The sequence below is a fragment of the Syngnathus typhle genome, linkage group LG11 (assembly GCF_033458585.1).
Source record: "Syngnathus typhle isolate RoL2023-S1 ecotype Sweden linkage group LG11, RoL_Styp_1.0, whole genome shotgun sequence".
Taxonomy (NCBI): Eukaryota; Metazoa; Chordata; class Actinopteri; order Syngnathiformes; family Syngnathidae; genus Syngnathus; species Syngnathus typhle.
Genome location: NC_083748.1, coordinates 2,727,985 through 2,746,940, shown reverse-complemented (window position 1 = coordinate 2,746,940; position 18,956 = coordinate 2,727,985). Strand labels below are relative to the sequence as shown.

The 18,956-nt window shown below is 41.9% G+C and overlaps 1 protein-coding gene across 4 annotated transcripts in view; it reads right to left on the bottom strand.

Moving 5' to 3' along the window:
* The window catches only part of cacna2d2a (calcium channel, voltage-dependent, alpha 2/delta subunit 2a), a 132,139-nt gene that overhangs the window by 53,958 nt on the left and 59,225 nt on the right, over positions 1–18,956 (bottom strand). For all 4 annotated transcript variants that reach the window (XM_061290240.1, XM_061290241.1, XM_061290243.1 and 1 more), the window contains exon 4: positions 8,985–9,044. In XM_061290240.1, the coding sequence (XP_061146224.1) occupies positions 8,985–9,044 (60 nt within the window). The remainder of the gene's footprint in view (positions 1–8,984; positions 9,045–18,956) is intronic.

Below are 18,956 nucleotides of genomic sequence, written 5' to 3'. Positions count from 1 at the left end.
AAATATTTTTTTTCAGTTTTCTCTTTCTTTCCAGGCTTGACACCTCATTAAAAGCACCGGAATCCGTTTATGTGTCTACAGCTACGACGATAAGGAACGAAGGGCTTTGTCCCGCTGCACTCCGAAAAACGTTACGATCCCTTTGTTGCCTGACAGGTCTCGATTGAAGAGCGGGGTGTTAACGCAGATAGCATCGCTCGCCGCATTGCATGGACATGGTGTCAGATAATAAATAAATAAATAAACAGGAAGCTTATAAAGCAACGCCAACGCCCCCTAAACAAGGCACAGATCTTAAGGAGGAGACAAAAAAGATAACAGAATAGTTCAGACTGGAACCCAAATGCAATTGTTTACATTAGGGAGAAAGAATGATTTTATCCCATATTGAATTTGCAAGTTTGCCCACTTTCAGATAAAGAACCTTTTCATCATTTTTAGTCTGCATTATTAGCTGTTTGCTAACCTTATGATAACTTTTGGCTTAGCGACCATAAAAATCACAGTGTGGTGACGAAACAATGAGATCTGGACCTAACACATTGGCGACCCGTTAAAGCAGTTTCATAAGATTGATTGATTGATTGAATATTTATTGATCCCCAGGGGTGGGGAAATTCAGGCCCCAGCAGTATCCATACCACAGAGTGGGTATACAAAAGACACACAGATGGCATGAGCGCAACTCAATAGGCTCTCATAAGGCTGCCACACAACGGCATCACAAAGAAAGTCAGAAAGCGCACAAGATAAAAAGCCATCAAAGCAAATCATAACCAAAAAACAAAGGGAAAAAAAAGCAACAGCGTCCAACCAGCACCCCTCAATACAAGAAAACACCCCAAAACACACACAATAGCCTCCACGGCAGTCCAGTTCAACGGCGCCCAATGGACCGTGGTCGTGAATCGGTGAAAACATTACAAAGCAGGGAAACGTGTGAGCAGCGTCCCGGGCACCCAGTCGGGGGCACGTGCAGATGGTCACCTAGCATGGCGAAAGTTGTTGGTTCCGACGATCACGAGGGAGCAGACTCCCCACAGGGGTTGCGGCTGCAAGGCCAAGGCGAGGGACCCGGTCATCACTGGCCGGATAAGCAGGAAGCCGTCGTAGAGTTACGCCGGTCTCGACCGATGATCCCGGTCCCAGGAAGAAAAAATAATTAAAGAAAAAAATATCCAATCCGAAGAGGTACCGAGGTGCGGTAGAAGGCACCAGCATCGCCGAATGGACAAAAAAACAGAAAGAAAAAGGAGAAAAGAAGGAAATAAAGAGGAAAAGAGAGAACACTGCTGGGAGGCAGCCACTCACGGTGCCATACCAAGAAAAAAAGCCCAAAGATTCACAAAACAAAATGTTTGAAACTTCCATTTCCCATGAGTCATAAAATTGCATTATATTTCTCATTTGACTTTTGTTTCCCCTCAGTCATTTTACCGCCGCTCGACCAAAGAGTGCACGTAAGTCAGCACCCTGCCCTCTCTGTATAGGCTGCCTCCGAATGGGCCAATCAAAAATCAAACCTTGGCTAAAAGGAAACCTGTTATTTTCAACCCCATAATCACTTCCATCAGATTCCTTGCCGTCCCTCACATAGAAATGACAAGTGAAAGGTTGCCTTTGACATTGCGTGCACAGCTGGTGCACAATCTGCACCAAGGACGCGGCTTAACAAGTGCAAAATCACAATTGTGTATTCCTCCGCCAAACACTTCATAATGCCTGTAAACATCTACCAGTCAGAACATTATGGCTGCTTGCACAATTTCTAATAATTATGACTCGCTCAGGTAACCAAAACTGAGTCACAGCTCTCTTTTTGATGCAGTCCTGTGAGCTGATTTGGAATCTGACAGGTAGAATTTTTTTTTTTCCTGAAATGTCATACTATGACTGTCAATACATGGTAAAATCCGCATTGTGCCAGCTATTCTATTTTAATATTTGATAACTTGTTCCGACGTAGAACATTCTGGCCCGAAATCTTATTGGCATTGAGCTATTTGCTACCCTGCTGTGACTAGAGAAGGAGGGGTGAGGGGGGTTCGCAGGTTCAGCCTTTCAAATAACATTTCATGGTTGTTGACTATGTGTGTGAGAGAGCGAGAGCGTGTAGAAATGTTAAAATCAAGGAAAGCAGCGGCACGGCTTGCTGGATTTCTCTTGCCTATTGATTGTCATCTCCTGCGAGGCAGCGTCATCGATCGACAGGATTTAGACATGGGTGGCAGCTGGAGGGTCTATACTTGCATCACAGTTGGCTAAACTCACACTGATACCTAAACTTTTCTCTTGGTTCTATTCATGACAAGCTTATATACTCAATATTTGCTACATGTTGACAATCAGCCCAGTTAAAATGGATATTTGACGTCTATAATCGTCAATGTTAAACAGGGTACACACATTTTCCACTGCATTTCTACCTTTAAGAGTTGCACTTCAAAAAATTCCAATAACTACTGACAATGGAGGTGAAAATGGCCTCTCCATATAATTACCATAGCAAAAGGATCTAAAGTCTGCAGAGAAGGCTTTTGGAATAAAACAAAAACAACATCTTAACCGTCTAGCGGCTTGTCATTTTCCTCAGGTAGCCAGTTCTCTTGCCATTATTTTCTTTCCAGGAACAACACAGATGGAAGTCCATTTTGTGTTTTGGGAATGAGCGATAACACTGTTTATGGCTTGCTTAAAACACTCAGCAGGCGGAAAAAAAAAGAGAGGAAATTGACAGTGTTTAGTATTTGTGATTACAAAATGTAGCCATGTTTATCACAGTTTGAAATAGACAGCGCTGCTTCTTGGAATTGTTTATATAGACTTGATTGAGGTGCTGCTGACACAACATGTTTGGTCACTATCACTCTTTTCTACATTTTTGCTGCAGGATGTCTGCGTCTCGTCTTCACATTGCGGAACTGCCGTGAACCAACTCGGGGCACGAGGTCAAACAGGATAAAATAATTGAACAGATCCAGCAGATGTTTGTTTGAGGCAGTACAATGAGTGGGTGGTTAGCACGTCTGCCTCGCAGTTCTGGGATTCTGGGTTCGAATCTACACTCAGGCCTATGTGGAGTATGTGGGTTTTGTCTAGGTACTAATGAGAATAAGTGCTCTAGTGTCTAGAAGATGGATGAATGAGCTTATTTGGCGATAAAATCCCTTATTTTTCAGAAGAAATGTCATGACTCAGGGTGTTATTAGCAAAACGAAATTAACAATGAACAATGAAACTAAGACAAACTGCTCTTTCCTTTAGATTTCACCACACTGAATATGTGACTAATGTATAGCGTTACTAATGGAGCTGGTAGCTGTGAGGAAATCGTATTCGAGTGGCCAACACAATTTCTCCTTCTGAAGGGCCAATTATCTCAAACAGAGGCTCTTTGAAAGGTCAAGTGAACCGCCCTCCACCTCCTTTCTACTCTCAGCCCCTTGTACTTAAGGTCACGTCACATTTCCAAAGGGAACATTGGAGTCTTAAAAGCAAATGCCAAATACTGCAGCTGGACATCAGTGGGAAGTGAAATGTCCACCCACGGGTTGGGATAATACTGATCGTGTTTGGGTTCGCTAAATGCTGCTTGACTGTCCACATGTTAATCACAGGGCTGACATGAACAGATACTTTCCTGCTCACAGTCACACCAATAGTGGATTTAAAGCGAGTTTTTGCATTCATACTTACAATAACACCTATGAATAATTGAAAGTATTCAATGAACCTCAAATGGATGTGAATTTATTGTTATATTCGTGTATTTGTTGTTTAATGTGACGTGTTCCTCTTTTCAACGATAAAAGCTGAGTTACTGCTTTGCTATCTATTATCTGCATTATGGTTCATCCTTTGCTCATACTTTTTGGCAAACCATTGGAGCATAATTCAAGATGATGCAGAGAAAAGCTTTGATCACTCCCGGAGAGTGAATAGCGATTAAACCTGTAAAACTAATAATCTGTCATTTAGTAGTCAGGCTAATGTGAATGTTTTTGAAAAAGTATGAACGTGGTTTAGGATGATATAAATTATATGTTTGAACTATCAATATAGACAATAATAAACTTTTCAAAGGTGGGCATCTATATTTTTTTGCAAATGCTTATTATTTGCAGCAATTCTTGGTCCTTTACCGCCATTATTAGCAAAGGTTCAGTGTTCACCGTTAGCCACAGCAACACAATTGTCTGGCATGAAGGACAGCGAGAAAGAACAAGAGCAGTTGCGTCGTCCGATGATGAAAGGTCTGATTGATTAGCGAGTGATGATTGCACTAAATGGCCCGGAAGACGGCGCCGTCTTTGTTTCCGTCTTTTACACTTTTTTGCCTTGGCGCCTCTCATTCCCTGTTCTCATTCTCCCTATTGGCCTGGCTTTGTCACTCCCTTTCGCCAGTTTCGTCAAGCCATCAAGCAAGCCCTTTCCTTTTCCCTTTCCCTCTCTAATGGCAGCGCTATTAGCGCTAATGCATTTCAAACGTACAACGGCTGCCACATCACAATCTGATGGAAATAACACATCTTCTCACGATCTTCGCAATCTCTGTCCTTTCTCCCGGCCAATCTCGTCCAATGTGTTTGCACTTTACGTCAGCGGTGACATGCCGACGGCCTCAATGTGAAACCAGATGAGTGCCAATAATATGTACACTGCGAGTCCAAAATATCATAACTGGTTTAAATTGAGGGTTATTAGATGTTTGCAAAAACACAGACGCTATTTTATGTTGACAGATATCTTTTTTTTTTTTTTGCAGGGGTGTGTTTGTCCTTTAAAAATAGTTTCAAGCAGGAGAAACAAGCTGACTGCTTGTGTAGAAAACATGTTGCCCTCAGTGCTCTGCAGTCCGTGCGCAATCAGCTGCTCGGTGGAAAACCGAGGGAACCACAATTATTTTGTGGGCTGGAAAAAAAAGAAAAGAAATGAGACCACGGTGACATGCCGAGGTGTTTTCGAATATCCCCCAGTCTGTGCCAACTTTCCATTTACCAAACAAACAAAAAAGGGACTTTTGATATTTGTCGCACGCTGTCTAAGAAAATTGCAAAGATGAACAGATTGTGTTCCCTTTGGTCGCACAGGGGATGGGCATCTGACCTTGAGAAATCATCAGCAATCCCGACGCTTTAATGTCCATTTCACAGCCCATTTCATTGCAATGGATTTAAAACCCCGGACGACCATTGCGGCGCTTGTTACGATCAACACTGTGACATCGGGAATGTGCGCTAGTCAGAATGGTCGCGACACGATGCCCGGCGCCGCTGCTGCAATAACAGATGTGGTGAGGGACAGCCGTGCCGTTTATGATGTGATGACGTGCGACAATGTTATGCATTTTTTGGTTGGACATAATGCCACGGGTACGCACATGTGGAAGTCAGTAATCCGTGGCATTATGAGAAAGCTGAGATAATACGAAAAAAATGAATTGCAGACAGAAAGATAAAAAACAAATGAAACTTAAAAATGACAAAATACAATGCTAGCTTAATTTGTTAATTTTTCAACGTATTGGCTCCACAATAGAACAAACTAAACATTCAGACCCAACTGGTATGCATTTCTTTTCTAGGCCGATTATATATAAATCAGAAAATCACTTGTTTTTGGGCCCTAAATAAATAAATAAATAAATAAATAAATAAATAAATAAATAAATAAATAAATAAATAAATAAAGGACTTGGAAAAAAATGAAAAAAATAAAAAATACATACCGTAATTTTCGGACTATAAATCGCTCCGGAAGTCGCACCAGCCATAAAATGCCCAAAAATGTGAAAAAAACCCATATATAAGTCGCTCCGGAGTATAAGTCACATTTTGGGGGGCAATTTATTCCACAAAATCCAACACCAAGAACAGACATGAACGAGCAACAACAGGCTAAACGATACGGTATGCTAACGTGACGAACACAAACGAGGAGCTGAGAACGGGCCTGACGTAACATTCAGTTATTTAAAAAAACGATTACATAAATAACACGTTTATAAAACCATCTGTGTCACTCCAATTCATTAAATTTATCGATCGTCCTTTGTCAACAATGCCGTGTGCCGCGCCGCAGTTCAAATTATTCCACAGGCCCATACAATGATATATAAACTATATTTTAAATAACTATCACGTAAACAACAATATTATCAAACCATTTGTGTCACTCCAAATCATTAAATCCATCAATCAAATGTCTCGTCCTTTATGTCATCCTGGTGACAGAGGACATGTCCAGAGGATATGGCGCTTTAAAGTGTTAATTACTTTATTTGATTTTTTCTCTCTATTTTTCATGTTTTGAATATGTTCAAGATAAAGATATCAAAGCATGTGAAGTGATCAACTATACTAAAAATAACATGTGAAGTGGTCAACTATACTTGTGAGTAAGTGATGTGTTAATGATCAAGTAAAAATTTGTGAAAAAAAACATATATAAGTCGCTCCTGAGTATAAGTCGCCCCCCCCACCCAAACTATGAAAAAAAACGCGACTTATAGTCCGAAAATTACGGTACATAATAATCACAGTATGTTTAGTTGCCATTAGGATGATTAGGGGCTCCTTCTAAAAACGTTTCTCCTGTAAGGATGGTTGGAGCACCACTGGTTCAGATAAGGCAAATTGCCCCACCGATTTTCGTAGAAACAGACTGCGCGTAATTCCGTTGACTGAAAAAAACGAAAGCTAAAAACATGATGTCCTTGGGGGAAATAATAATAATCAAACAAAATGCACTCAGCAACAGACAATCATATTTATGCAGTTGGCGGTCCTCAGACGCATGCGCGCGCAATTAAATGCCCCGTCTGCCATGCATAAACACCTTTTCTGTGGCTTTGACAGGCTGCTCCTCCCGCCAGTTTAAAATGCACCGCTACATCGCTCCTAATGTGCTCAAAGAGCATGCAGCTCTAATCTAATTAGACTGTCAGTCAGCAGAGTGTTCAGCCAAAAAGAAATTTGGAAGGCACAAAAAAAAATCTACAAACAAGAAGAATCTTCTCGAGAGGTTGAGGCATATCAAGTCCACCCACCCCTTCGCTTCCCCACCTGTTCTCCGCCTCTCGGAGATTTCTCTTTAATGGTTTTGCAGCCGCCCCTGCTGGGATTCATTACCTGGCCTAATTATAAAGGCAAATGAAATCAGCTCCAATACATTATTAATAGAGGGGCGCTATTAGGATTCCTCTGCGCTATTCGCAACAATATGATATATTCCCACTGTTTTCATGGCTGATTAGAATCATGTGCTGATAAGGAAAAAAGGTAAATTAGTGTGCTGAGTGGGAGGACGAGGAGAGGGTGGGGATGAGACTGGTCGCCGGACACACCAGGCGATGATTGTCGCAAAATTGGTGAAAATCTGCACTACAGAGCTTTAGCACATTTCATCTTCTTAAACCAACATGTAAAATAAACATTTCCACCTTATATGAACAACAAATTGCAATTGCAAAAAGTAACATATAACTTTTAAGTTGTTTTCCCCCCTACAGTGATTATGATCAAACAGTACATGATGTTACAGTGGCTTACAATAATCTTAAATATACTTTTTCTGCCTCACTTTTGACGAACACATCGGCCTACTATACTACGCTATTTGAATGTAGTTCATTAAGGTTGCACTTTTTAGGAATCACATTTTATTTTTATGTTCAATCAGTTGACAAACGCTGTCATGGCCAGATGGCCGACAATGCGGACGTGGTCTAAAAATGGAGGAGAAAGAAGGAAGGAAGGTTCCCACGATAATGGAGAGAGGGGTTTGTAGCAGCAATGAAGAAGTATTGATGCCGTATTGGATTCAGCTATGTGAATTGGACACTTTGAGAGCCAGACAGGCATCAAATCTCCCCAAATCTCAAGCCCAGCGCAGACACTGGAACGCGACGGCATCAAAGTGTAAGCCAGCGTGAATTTATATTCAATAAATTAAAAAAAAAAAAAAAAGGACTTTGCAAGGAAGTGATGCTCATTATTATTCGTTTGAAATCAGTTAAAGCCTTTTCTCAAACAATCCCCTGGAGGCACAGGGGGGTTTAAAAATCCATTTGCGGGAAGTGTAGCATGACAGCAAACTCGTTTCCCTGGAGACAGAGGATATGACAGGAGGGAATGTGGATCTGCGACATACGTACTTGCGTGCGTGTGCGTGCATGTTTGTGGGGGGCATTTGAGTGTTTACAAATTTGAGAGTCAGTGGTGCATGTGAGGATCACAAACAGTTCCAGACAAACACACAAGCCTCTGCAATATTGTGTTTTTGGTTGTTGTTGTTTTAAATTTCAAGAATAGAGCGCTGTTTTAAAGGTCAGCGAAAGCGTACTATGTTCAAGTTGGACAGGGGGAGGCTTTTAAATAATACGAGAAGCAAAGAAAATGACAACCCCTCCTAGTAGGCAAGCATTGTGTGTGTGTATGTACAAGTGTACTGGAGTCCTGTTATTTTTGTTTTTGTTGTTGTCTCTGTGATGCTGATCACATTAAGCAGGGTACACACATACCGTTTATCTGAATTTAAATCAGATTCTAATTGTAATTCTTTTTAATTCTTAAGATCAGAAATCCTTACAAGGCTAAAATAAAAATAATCAAATAATCGGACCCAACGTCAGCAGTTTTCCTCCCTTACCATCAATATCAATAAAGAAGAGTTAGCGACAGCTATGAAGTTACCAGATAAGCTTACAGTAGGCCTATCTTCATCTATTTTTTTCCCCCCTATTTCAGATGTTTTATGTTTTCCAACAGTCTGGATGCCCCGTGTCACTACGTTGCCTCGCCATATGTACGTTAGCTTTCTCACATTCGATAAGCGGGGTGAGATGTTACACATTTGTATGTGTGTACGTTTACAGGAGAAAAGTAGGTGAGGTGAAGGTCTGGAAGATGCACCAGTTGCTCAAAAAGGAAACGGGAAGAGAAGGGAACAAAGGAAGGCAAAAGAGAGGTCGTGTCCTACTTTACCGTCACTCCATCTTGCCACTTGTGATCCTTCTGAAGCTGCTCTGCCTCGTTGGCGAGTTTCTGGAAGGAAACACAAATCCGGTAGAGTGAATTCAGAATTTTATATGAGGCCAAGCACAAGTTAGAAAGCGTATTGAAAGCTGTTACTAAGAATTTACAAGAGAGCTTTTGGGCTATAAAAATGCTCAACCTGTCTTTGTGTTTAAAAAAAAAAAACGACAAAATTTAAAAGAACCCCTTCTTCCAAATGCTATAATGCTACTCCATTTGTCTTTCAAAATCACCCGAACGAGCCTTTAACTAAAGGCAGCATTCTTCTCCTAATGGGAACATAGTCGAGTGAATCAACAAAATGAGGATCCAATTAGTGGATTGAAATTATTAACCCGGGAGCCTATAAATGTGTGTGTGTGTTCCTGTAAAAGAGGCTCACTGATGTTAATGAGGTAACCACGGTGAAACATGACATTGTTCAAAATATGGAAAATACCAGAAATTCTTCAAACTAGCCCATTGCATGCCGTTAGTAATCTGGTATAAAATCCTTCAAGTGGAAAAGCCACTTGAGGTAACCTTGAAATAATGACAGTGTATTCACGACAAAGCCGACATTCTTTTCTCAACCCCAGTCAGGATCTAGCTTCCCTTTCATCTTTTTTGATTTGTCCTTTCTTATTTTCAGTAGCAAGAATCTCTTATCGGCAAGAAGAAATACAAACGCCACCCCACCCCCCCACCCCGCCAACCCACCCCTCAACGGGCCGAGTCGGCTATCATTCCTCTTGGACCTCATCTTATCACCGGCATTTTAATGCCGTCTCCCAAACAGCCATGCGTCTTCTGCGTCGACCCAGACGGATGAGCAAGACAAACAGCCAATGAATCAGACCGAGAGTTGCGGGAAGCAGTTGTGTGAGTCGTACTGGTGGCTGGAACCAAAGCAGCTTAGAAGAGCACCAATAGAAACCACCAAGGGAGCTGACCCCACAAGTGCCTGATTGTTATACCGTCGTCGTCCATCTACGACGCGTGATGGCCCTATTTGTCACCAGGCCTTCTGGCAAGGGCAAGAAATATAAACACAATGGTAATGGATGGTGATGTCTGTCCGCAAGGTCTACGCACATCCTATGTGAGCTAAAACACACAGTCGCACACATTTTCTTGATTGATGGTCGGGGACTGAAATTAATTTTATTCAGAAATGGAGCAAAATTTGCATGAAAAATAGGCACGCCAACACAATGCTAGCTAGGAAGCCACCAACTAGCAGACAATTGTGATGATGGAGTGGCCTTGCTTCCTCATTTGACTTTTGACAGAATTCATTAGTTATTTCTCAACATTTACTGTGCTAGAAAAATCAAACCATCACACACAACCATTCGTCCATTTTCCGATCTTGGTGCCGTGTGTTGGAGTGTATTGAGAAACTTCATTTAGATAAAAGTAGTGCGCTGGTTTGATATCATGGCATCTTGTTGCTATGATGAGGTGAGTTCAGGTGCTAAGTTTGGACAAAGGTTGCTGCAATCCTTTAGGAAATTCAGACCCGAGTATGCCGGTAACTGGGCGGACCACCCAAAACTGTTTATTTCCCGTCTTGATATTTACCGCAGGCCGTTGAGGCAACGAGCCATTTAAACTGGAATTAATGGGACCCTCTTCTTGTTTGGAGCAAAATCCAATTTGTCTCCCATGCTTAAAAATGACATTGTGAGAATAAAACATAACCTCAATAATAAAAACCATCACTGAGTGACAGAAGAAAGTTCTTAACAGCCAATAAATCCATTTTGTCACACCTCTCGCTCTAAGTGTTGACTTGCAAAAAAATCCAAAGATGCTTGTTGCTGTCATAAAAATACTCCCGCCGAAAGGTTGAGTTGCCTCACTGTGAAATCACAGAAGACAGCAAACAAAAAAAAATCAAGGTGAGGCTCATCTTTAATATTCATTAAGGTTCTGTTTGCTCAGGTCCAGCTCAAGTCTTTCCTGGTGAATGACAGCACACCGGGGACAGGTGGCGTCGCGCTGCGCTGTGTCAACTTGACACCAGACCACCTGCATGATTGCAGCGGCCCGTTGAGGCCCTTCCATTGAAGCATTAGCTTATAAAGGGCACTCACTCCACAGTGCCTGTGTTGTCCGGACACACACTCTTGCAAAACAGCTCCACACCGTGTGTGTTTGAGCCAGAGGGCACTTGAGAGAACACAAGACTGTCTTGTACGTGATTGCGGTCTTGAATGCAACCACTTCCAAATGACCCCGCTGGGGTTGTTGCCGGATGGGGATGGACAAAACCGAGAATGACTCGCCCGAGGCCACTCGTGATGTGTTGAGGGAAGAGCGTTGCTAAACTGTTCACTGATTGGCTGATATGGTTCGTTCCAATTAAAGTGGTGAATCTGGGTACGGTCGAGAACATCTTGTCCGTGTGGTACACAATTTGTATTTATATATTTCTGCAAAACACAAGGGCAGGAAGAGACTTGGCACGAGCTTGAAATGATCAATTCTGGGAGGTGCAACCTTCATTTGGTTCCTAAAAAGCCACTTTCTGAGAGAAGTCCACAGGTTCAAGATCATCCTACAAATGTATCAATATCAAATGTCAAAGACTTTTTTTTTTCTTATTAAAACATGTCGGCCTGTTTTTGCCCATAAATGAATCTGACATGGTTTCTGCACCCAATATCTGAAGCGGGCCACTTCCCTGAAGGCGTTGCTATGAGAATTCGGCATCAACCGGGTCCTGAGAAGGAAGCACTTCCCCCAAGGCAACTTTCTACTGCGCTTCATCTTAATAGTAAATGAGACTTTCACGTTGGCCCAGTTAAATTTGTGTAGCACCACATTGTGTGTTAAATGTGTCAGCCTAGTCATCCTGGATCATCTATGGATTAACAACTACGGCCAATTCTCTTCACTGAACTTGACCAGCGTGTTTTGAAACGTGGGAGGACGTGAGGTACATTGTGGTTTTTATTTCGTTAATGTAACATATCTTTGCACGCTTCAATTTATCACAGCGAGATGTACTTGAAATGACACATTGTCAAACCTTAATGGCACTTTTTTCATCTTGCTTTATGGCAGGATACAATACAGCGTCAAAATGAGCGCACTTGTTCCACATAAGTGGGCTTTGTATGGGTCATTGTTAGTAATGGTACATTTTATCGTTTCTATCTCTCAAATGGCACTACAACTACAAAATATTTTTTTTCTATTTGGGCGTCTTTCTTTTTCAAGACGGTATTGTTTCTAAAGATAAACACCATTACTTTTTAGTACCTTAAGGGGAAAGCAATTCATATTGTGCCTTGTTTTGCATAGACAATATACGCATATGCATCATCACACCCTGTGAAAGGGAGAAAGGACAGTGTGGAATGAATACTAACCCTATATAAAAATCTTTCATCAGGGAGCAAGTTCGATTTAAAATACACTCAAGGAGACGGTAGGCCGGATTGATTAATCGGACAGCTCATTTAATCAGCCAAAATTGGCTGTTTAAAAAACGATTTTTTTTAAAACACATTGCAACACAAAAAAAAGAAAACCCCAAAGATAAGCACATAATTTCCCCTCACACCCGTCCAGAAAATCACCCAAAATTAGCTAGTTTCTTGTTTATTTTTTCATTTTTTATTTAGAACAGTCAAATGTTCTGCCTGTAATATCTTTATTAAGAATTGCGGGATCACATAATTAGAAATTAAAATTTTTCGGTCCAAAATAATCCATATCAAATTGGGCCCCAATTATAGATACTGCAAATGTTCTTTTTTTTGATGAGGTCAAACTACAGAGAAGGTCTGCTACACTTACCGTTTAAAATCAAAGACGCCCGTGTAACATGTTTAAGTCATCGTAGTTTAACCACTTGTACATCAAGCAGGGATGTTCCTCTGGTACCATCGCGAGAAGCTGCCAGTTTACTTTATGCGCGAATGCACTTGGAATAATCAGCAGTGTCAAGTCTGCACAGAGAGTGCAGCAGACATGATACATTTTAGGACAGCATTACTCTCGTAGGACATAATCATAGCAGGCATCAGTATGTGCTAATGAGTATTGTATTGAAATGGCAGCGCGGTGACACGGCCCGAGGGGTCGGCCGGTTCAGCGTGTGGTGCAGTCGGTCCATTAGGGGGCAGCAGACTGAGTCCCGTCAGCCGGTGGAGTCTGCCGGAGCGAGAGCGGTCCGCTCTAAGCTCTTCATTCTGTCTCCTCCACTCGGCTGGGATTAAGGCCAATCATAGAAATCACTGAGTCAGAACCGTTCCTCAATAACAGATGGAGGGACTTTCCACTCCAGAATTTTAAAACCCTCACAGACAAACTGGCTTTCGCTTCGCACCCTCACCCTCCCTCTGCCACTTACTGCATCTATACCTTTCGTTTCTTCCCCCTGTCTGTCGTCTGTATCGCTCCTCCCCTGGCTGGGCTCTTTTATCCTGCCAGCTCATGTCATTTCTTTCCATCGGTTTCACTTAACTGACCTGAAACTTTCCCCGCAATAATCCAGCAACACCCAAGGCAACTTCAAAAACAATTTCAATTGACTTGAAATAGTGCAAAAGTCAAATTTAGGGCAAGTTTTAGCATCATTTTTTTTATCAGGGCCATGTCGGGCACAACTTCATTTTACATTCAGGTCAATAGTGAGAAGTAACACATACAAATATTTTCTTGCTCTACTGTAGGATTCTGCATTTCATGGAAGTATTTGTTTTACTGAACACATTTTGCCACCTCTGTGGGTCACAACCAAATATGGGCTGGCCTCTTTTGAGGAATCCAATAGTGTTGAAGTCCATAATGAGGAGCAATAATGATGCTTAATTCCAGGTCCCTGATCGCGAGAGAGGCAGCAGGGTATTGTCGTGGTATTAGCCAACTCTGTGTGTTGGATGGGTGGGAGACCCCGGCTTTGTTCTGAACTCCAAAGCCCGTATGTGGCAGGCCCAATAGTGGTGGTGGTGGTGGTTGGGGTGGGGGGCGAGTGTGGCGCCATTGTAGCATGTGCCGAGATAATCCCCTGCCTTTGTTTCGTCACGTAATCTTTCTCTTCCACGACGGAAATGTTAGCACTCTTACGGTCCCAAAAAAGGGTCCCACAACCATGCTCAGTTGTTTCCACGGAGACAGGATCAGGATGATGCAAAAAGCGCCATCAACCCACAGACGGGGAGAATTTACTGTCTTTTCAACAGAACAAAAATCCGGCACCAGCCTTTTCTTCACTCTACACTTGCCCACAAAAGTCCATATTGCTGCAGGAGATTGCCAGCATTGTACTCTGCCTTCAACTCCACCAAACAGGCAGCTGTAATTACTTGCGAACAATATAGTCTCTCTATAGTCTCAGCAAGATCTTACATAAAAGGTTTGGAAAATAATGATGATTAGTGCCTTCAAGTGCAGTCTACTTCAGTTATTATGAGGATTAATATGAAGTGCATGTTAAAGTACACCTGCGCTATTTAATGGACAAGAATGCCTGAATATTTGAAATGACAAGTGGCAATTTAAGGCCAATTTAGCACAAACCCTCCATTCCATTTAAAATATCTGCTCGAAAGAACAGGATATCGTTTTTTTTTTTTTTTTTTCAATTTAAATATATTTAAAAATATATATAATTCCATTTTATTTTTAAAATTTAACAATTATTTCAAGCGGACCAACTGCAATACTGCCACGGACCACGAGAGGGCCACGCACCACAGGTTGACAACCCCTGGTATAGTTATTCATTATGAAATGACAAGCCTCTCCTAACTAGGCTGATGTGTTAACCACAAGTCCACAGACCCAACACAGATAAACAACTACTTGAGCAAAATAAAAAGCGGAGGACAATATAAGAGGTACTTCTGTGCACACTCCGGCAGGGGGCCGAGGGTGAGAGTAAGATGTTTGGTGGTTTCAGGGAGTGTTTAGTTGAGTTTGCTGTCAGTATTTGACTGATCATCATATACATGCCGCCTGCTCTCTCCCCTAAGTTATTAGCATCGACCAGAGAGTGAGCGAGTGAGACCCAGAGCGCCCAAGGGCACTCTATTCCTAAAAATAACAATACTGTTCAAGATGTAGGTGTCTCTTTGGCGTCGCCGTTAGGCTTTGACCTTGGAGGTGACCCACAAGCAGGAAATTGCATAGCGGCAGCGTTGAGTTTGCAAGAGGTGCAAACGAATCACATCGCAAGAAGCCTCGTGACAGAGCGCGAGATTGCTCCTTTAGCCTGGTAACAGGTTGCTTGAGCGACCTGCTCGTTTTGCGATGAGTGGGGGTGGGGGTGGAGCCAAAGCGGTAGCAAGATGCAGGACATATGTCTCCTTGATCAGAGGTGACAGCCATACGCACATGAACACACACACAGACACACTGCAGCACCAACGAGATGAAAGCTGACGTGCGACCTCTATTTATCGGGCCCATAGTTTAATTATCTGATATTTGTGTAATAAAAAGTCTGATTATGCAGATTATTTGACATGAATAAAACAATGACAAGGGCCAAAAGTCCTTGACAAGGAAGTCACAAAAACACTGTTTAATACACGTAAACACAATCGCCATAAAAAAATATCATTCCTCAGCAAAAAACACATTTTTTGTGTTATTATAGTAGTGCCCGGTTGAGTCTTTTGTCACGGATGTCAGAGTATAATGATAAAGGGAACTAAACATTTAGAACGACTTTGTCAAAGCTGGCAGCAATTTTATTTTTGACTGAAATAAATGTACGGCAGACAGTGCCCGGAAGGGAGGCACACAGTCTGAAGACATATGGCACATTATTGCTGTCATTCCACAGGACAGAGTGCGCTGTTTATAGCCGGGGCGCCGTATTTATGGCCACCTTTAAATCCAGCCCACCTCTCCATATACTTTGTAGCTTGGCCTGCTTCTGTCTATCTGCTCTTGTACCTAAGTAGCTGTGTGACCCGCACTGCTTTCATACACCCCCAGCCTCCAACCCGTGGGTGCCACAGCCACCCCTGTCATATCTGTCACAGGCGTTCAGTTGTTGGTCTTGCTCTGGGCTTGAAATTTAATTTGCTTTCAATCTGCTGTAATTGCTTTGAGAGACATCCGTGTCTACATGTTTTTCCTCCCTTATGTCTACTTGAGGGCAGTGCGCTGAGTCTAGTGCTTGACACATGTGCCTCACAGACAAAACAGTGGTGTCCTCCCACTTTCCAAAAACATCCATTTTCCGTCCATTGAGGATGCCGGACTGACAATAAGTATAAACGTGAGTGCGTATGCTTATTTTTTTCTTGTCAATACATTTGGATTGTTGATGGTATTTTCCCACTATAGCAAGCAAGCAAAGTGAGTGCTAGATCATTGCTTATTTTTAAATATGATTTGAATGAATGGGCCACCAATTGCAAAGTGGTATCCGTACCAATCATGTTGATTGGCTTAGCTAGCAAAGAAAAATCAGTGCATGAGATACAAACTAAGCTGCAGTATGAAAAAATGTGGAGAACAATTTTGTTCAGCTCAATTTTTGTTGAATAAACGCTTTCGTGTTATTTAGACATGCAGCTCAGCTCGGTTTCCATTCCTTCACCAGATATTCTTTTTTTCATTATTCCAGTCCGCAAAATGACAGGATTAGTTGTGGGATTTCTTTTTTAAACATCCGATTGTTATCGTCTTCTCTCCTGGGTGAACAATTAATCTCTCTCACTTGCATTTCGTCTTATCAACCCTCGAACCCCCCATTGGGGCTTCATCTGGCATCCATTTCTCTCCTACATCTACCATTTATTATTTGTTCTAGCTTTCTCAACAATGCATGCTATAGACTTTGCCTCAACCATCATCCGAGTGAGAATAAGCCGAACTCAAAAGTGAATTAAGGATGGATACATGGGTCTTGATTTGATTGGAATGTTGCTATCAGATTTGCCACCAGTACAGAGACATTATCAATCTGACCAAAAGGCTTTGGCTTTAAAATGTTCTGACAATTGGTTGAATAAAATTTCATTACTTTTGTAGGCCGCTTTTTACATTTGATGTCTTTATATTTGGCGACGCGCTTCCGGCACAGCACAGCTTGTCCCGCTCAAGTACAGAGATGGAGATAGGCACTAAAACATTGTGTTCTGGGATGAACTTGATTGAGAGAAAAAAAATAAATAATGGACTGGCGCTGAGCACTATTTCAAGGCAGAGTTCCAATAAAGTGTGTGTTTAACACCATGGGTGAGGAAATACTGTATCTAACTATTGGAGGATTTATGCTGACCATACAATTGTAATACTGCTAACGAGAGTGAGAGCCCAGGGCATACAAGGCTGTGATGTTAAATCAAAAATTGAATTTTTCGCTGAGACACTATACGAGGACTACGATGGTACTGAACATACGGTATGAAGTTTTGAAGTTACGGATGGCCGACAATAAACTAGTTTGCAAAGTGGTGGAAGAAATGAGCCATAAAGAGGCAAGCTTTTTTAAATTCATGGCCTAGATGTGTTCTAACTACAAATATGTACTATAACTCTGATTTTAAGAGTTAAAAACCGTAAGTGATGATTAATTCATCATAAATACTTCAAGCCATATATCTTCCACGTTATATTTGATATAACTTTGAATTTAGTTCCATGAATAAACAGCTTACAGATAATGTGATTAGAAAAAAATGCAATGAAGTGCGTCACAGCCACTTTGCAACCTGTCCACATACAAATTTGTTTACCTGAGCTTTTTAATATCCACAAAAACATCCTGCAGTAGACGTAACTTCCACTTCTCTCCAATTGCAATTATACTTCTTTGATACCAATACATATTTTCTATGATTCAGGGCTTTGACGGCCTTTAGCATCTAAGGGAGTCACAAAATGGACACCAAAATATGGAGACGTTCACCAAGTGACTGGCTGAAGATGTGAACTGGCCTGAAATTTATAACCTTAAACTATCCTACAGAGAGGAAAAGCAAACCAGCTATAACGCAATCAAATATGCTACATAACAGAGTGGAAAAAGACAAATTGTGAGACGGTGTCCGAGCGTGACAGAGGGCGAGCGACAAAGAAGTGTAACCTTGACAGAGAGCATCTTCTGACAAGCATCTGCCTCCTATAATAATTTGGAAATAATCTCCATCCACATAGGCCCAGCAGTCTGGCGGAGTAAATGCTCTGTGGCTGATCGATGGCTGCGATTCGGCCAGCTGCCGCTCGCCGCGTGCAAGGGCCTCGGCATCGATCTTGTGCCTTCGCTCTCTCTTGCTGTCGCACAGGAGGAAGAGAAGTAAAAACGTAGGGAGGAAGTCAACCTGAGGCATAGATAAACCCTTTTTTAAAAAAAGGTGGGATTGCATGCACCATGCCGTCTAAATGAGTCTGACCTGTGATATCATTTGTGGAGGTGCAGCAGGCAGCACGTGAGGGTCGCAACCACTGCGAGTGCCGATGTGCACTCACAATTAATTGACTTCTAAATTGTCAAGCATTAACACTAATTTAAAGGAAATGCTCTCCTTTTCATTCACAGAAGTTTCAATGTGGATATGTGAAGATGCTTAAACTTGACATTGAGGGGCGGAGCTTTAAGAGCGTTCAAGCCGAAGGTCAATACAATAAAAAAATATTTTTTCCCATTTTTATTTGTTACCTAAAAATTGTTGACCATTTTCCAGGACATCACAACAGCATTATAAAAAAATAGAAAAAGGCTTTCTTGTAAAGGTAGCTTTCCCCCCGGCTCGCTTGCATTTCAAACGAGAATAAATTCAGAGACAAACAGGAAAAGAAATACAGCCGTTATTACAGACGAAGTCTTTCAAGGTCAGTATTTAACAGTCCCCTTTCCTGTCTGAGTAAAGCGCAAAGCAGTCCCCCGAATCCAAGGCCGCCTCAAGGCAAGCTCCTATCTACCTACCTACCTTTTCCCTCTTCCATCATGCACCTTTTTCCCTGTCA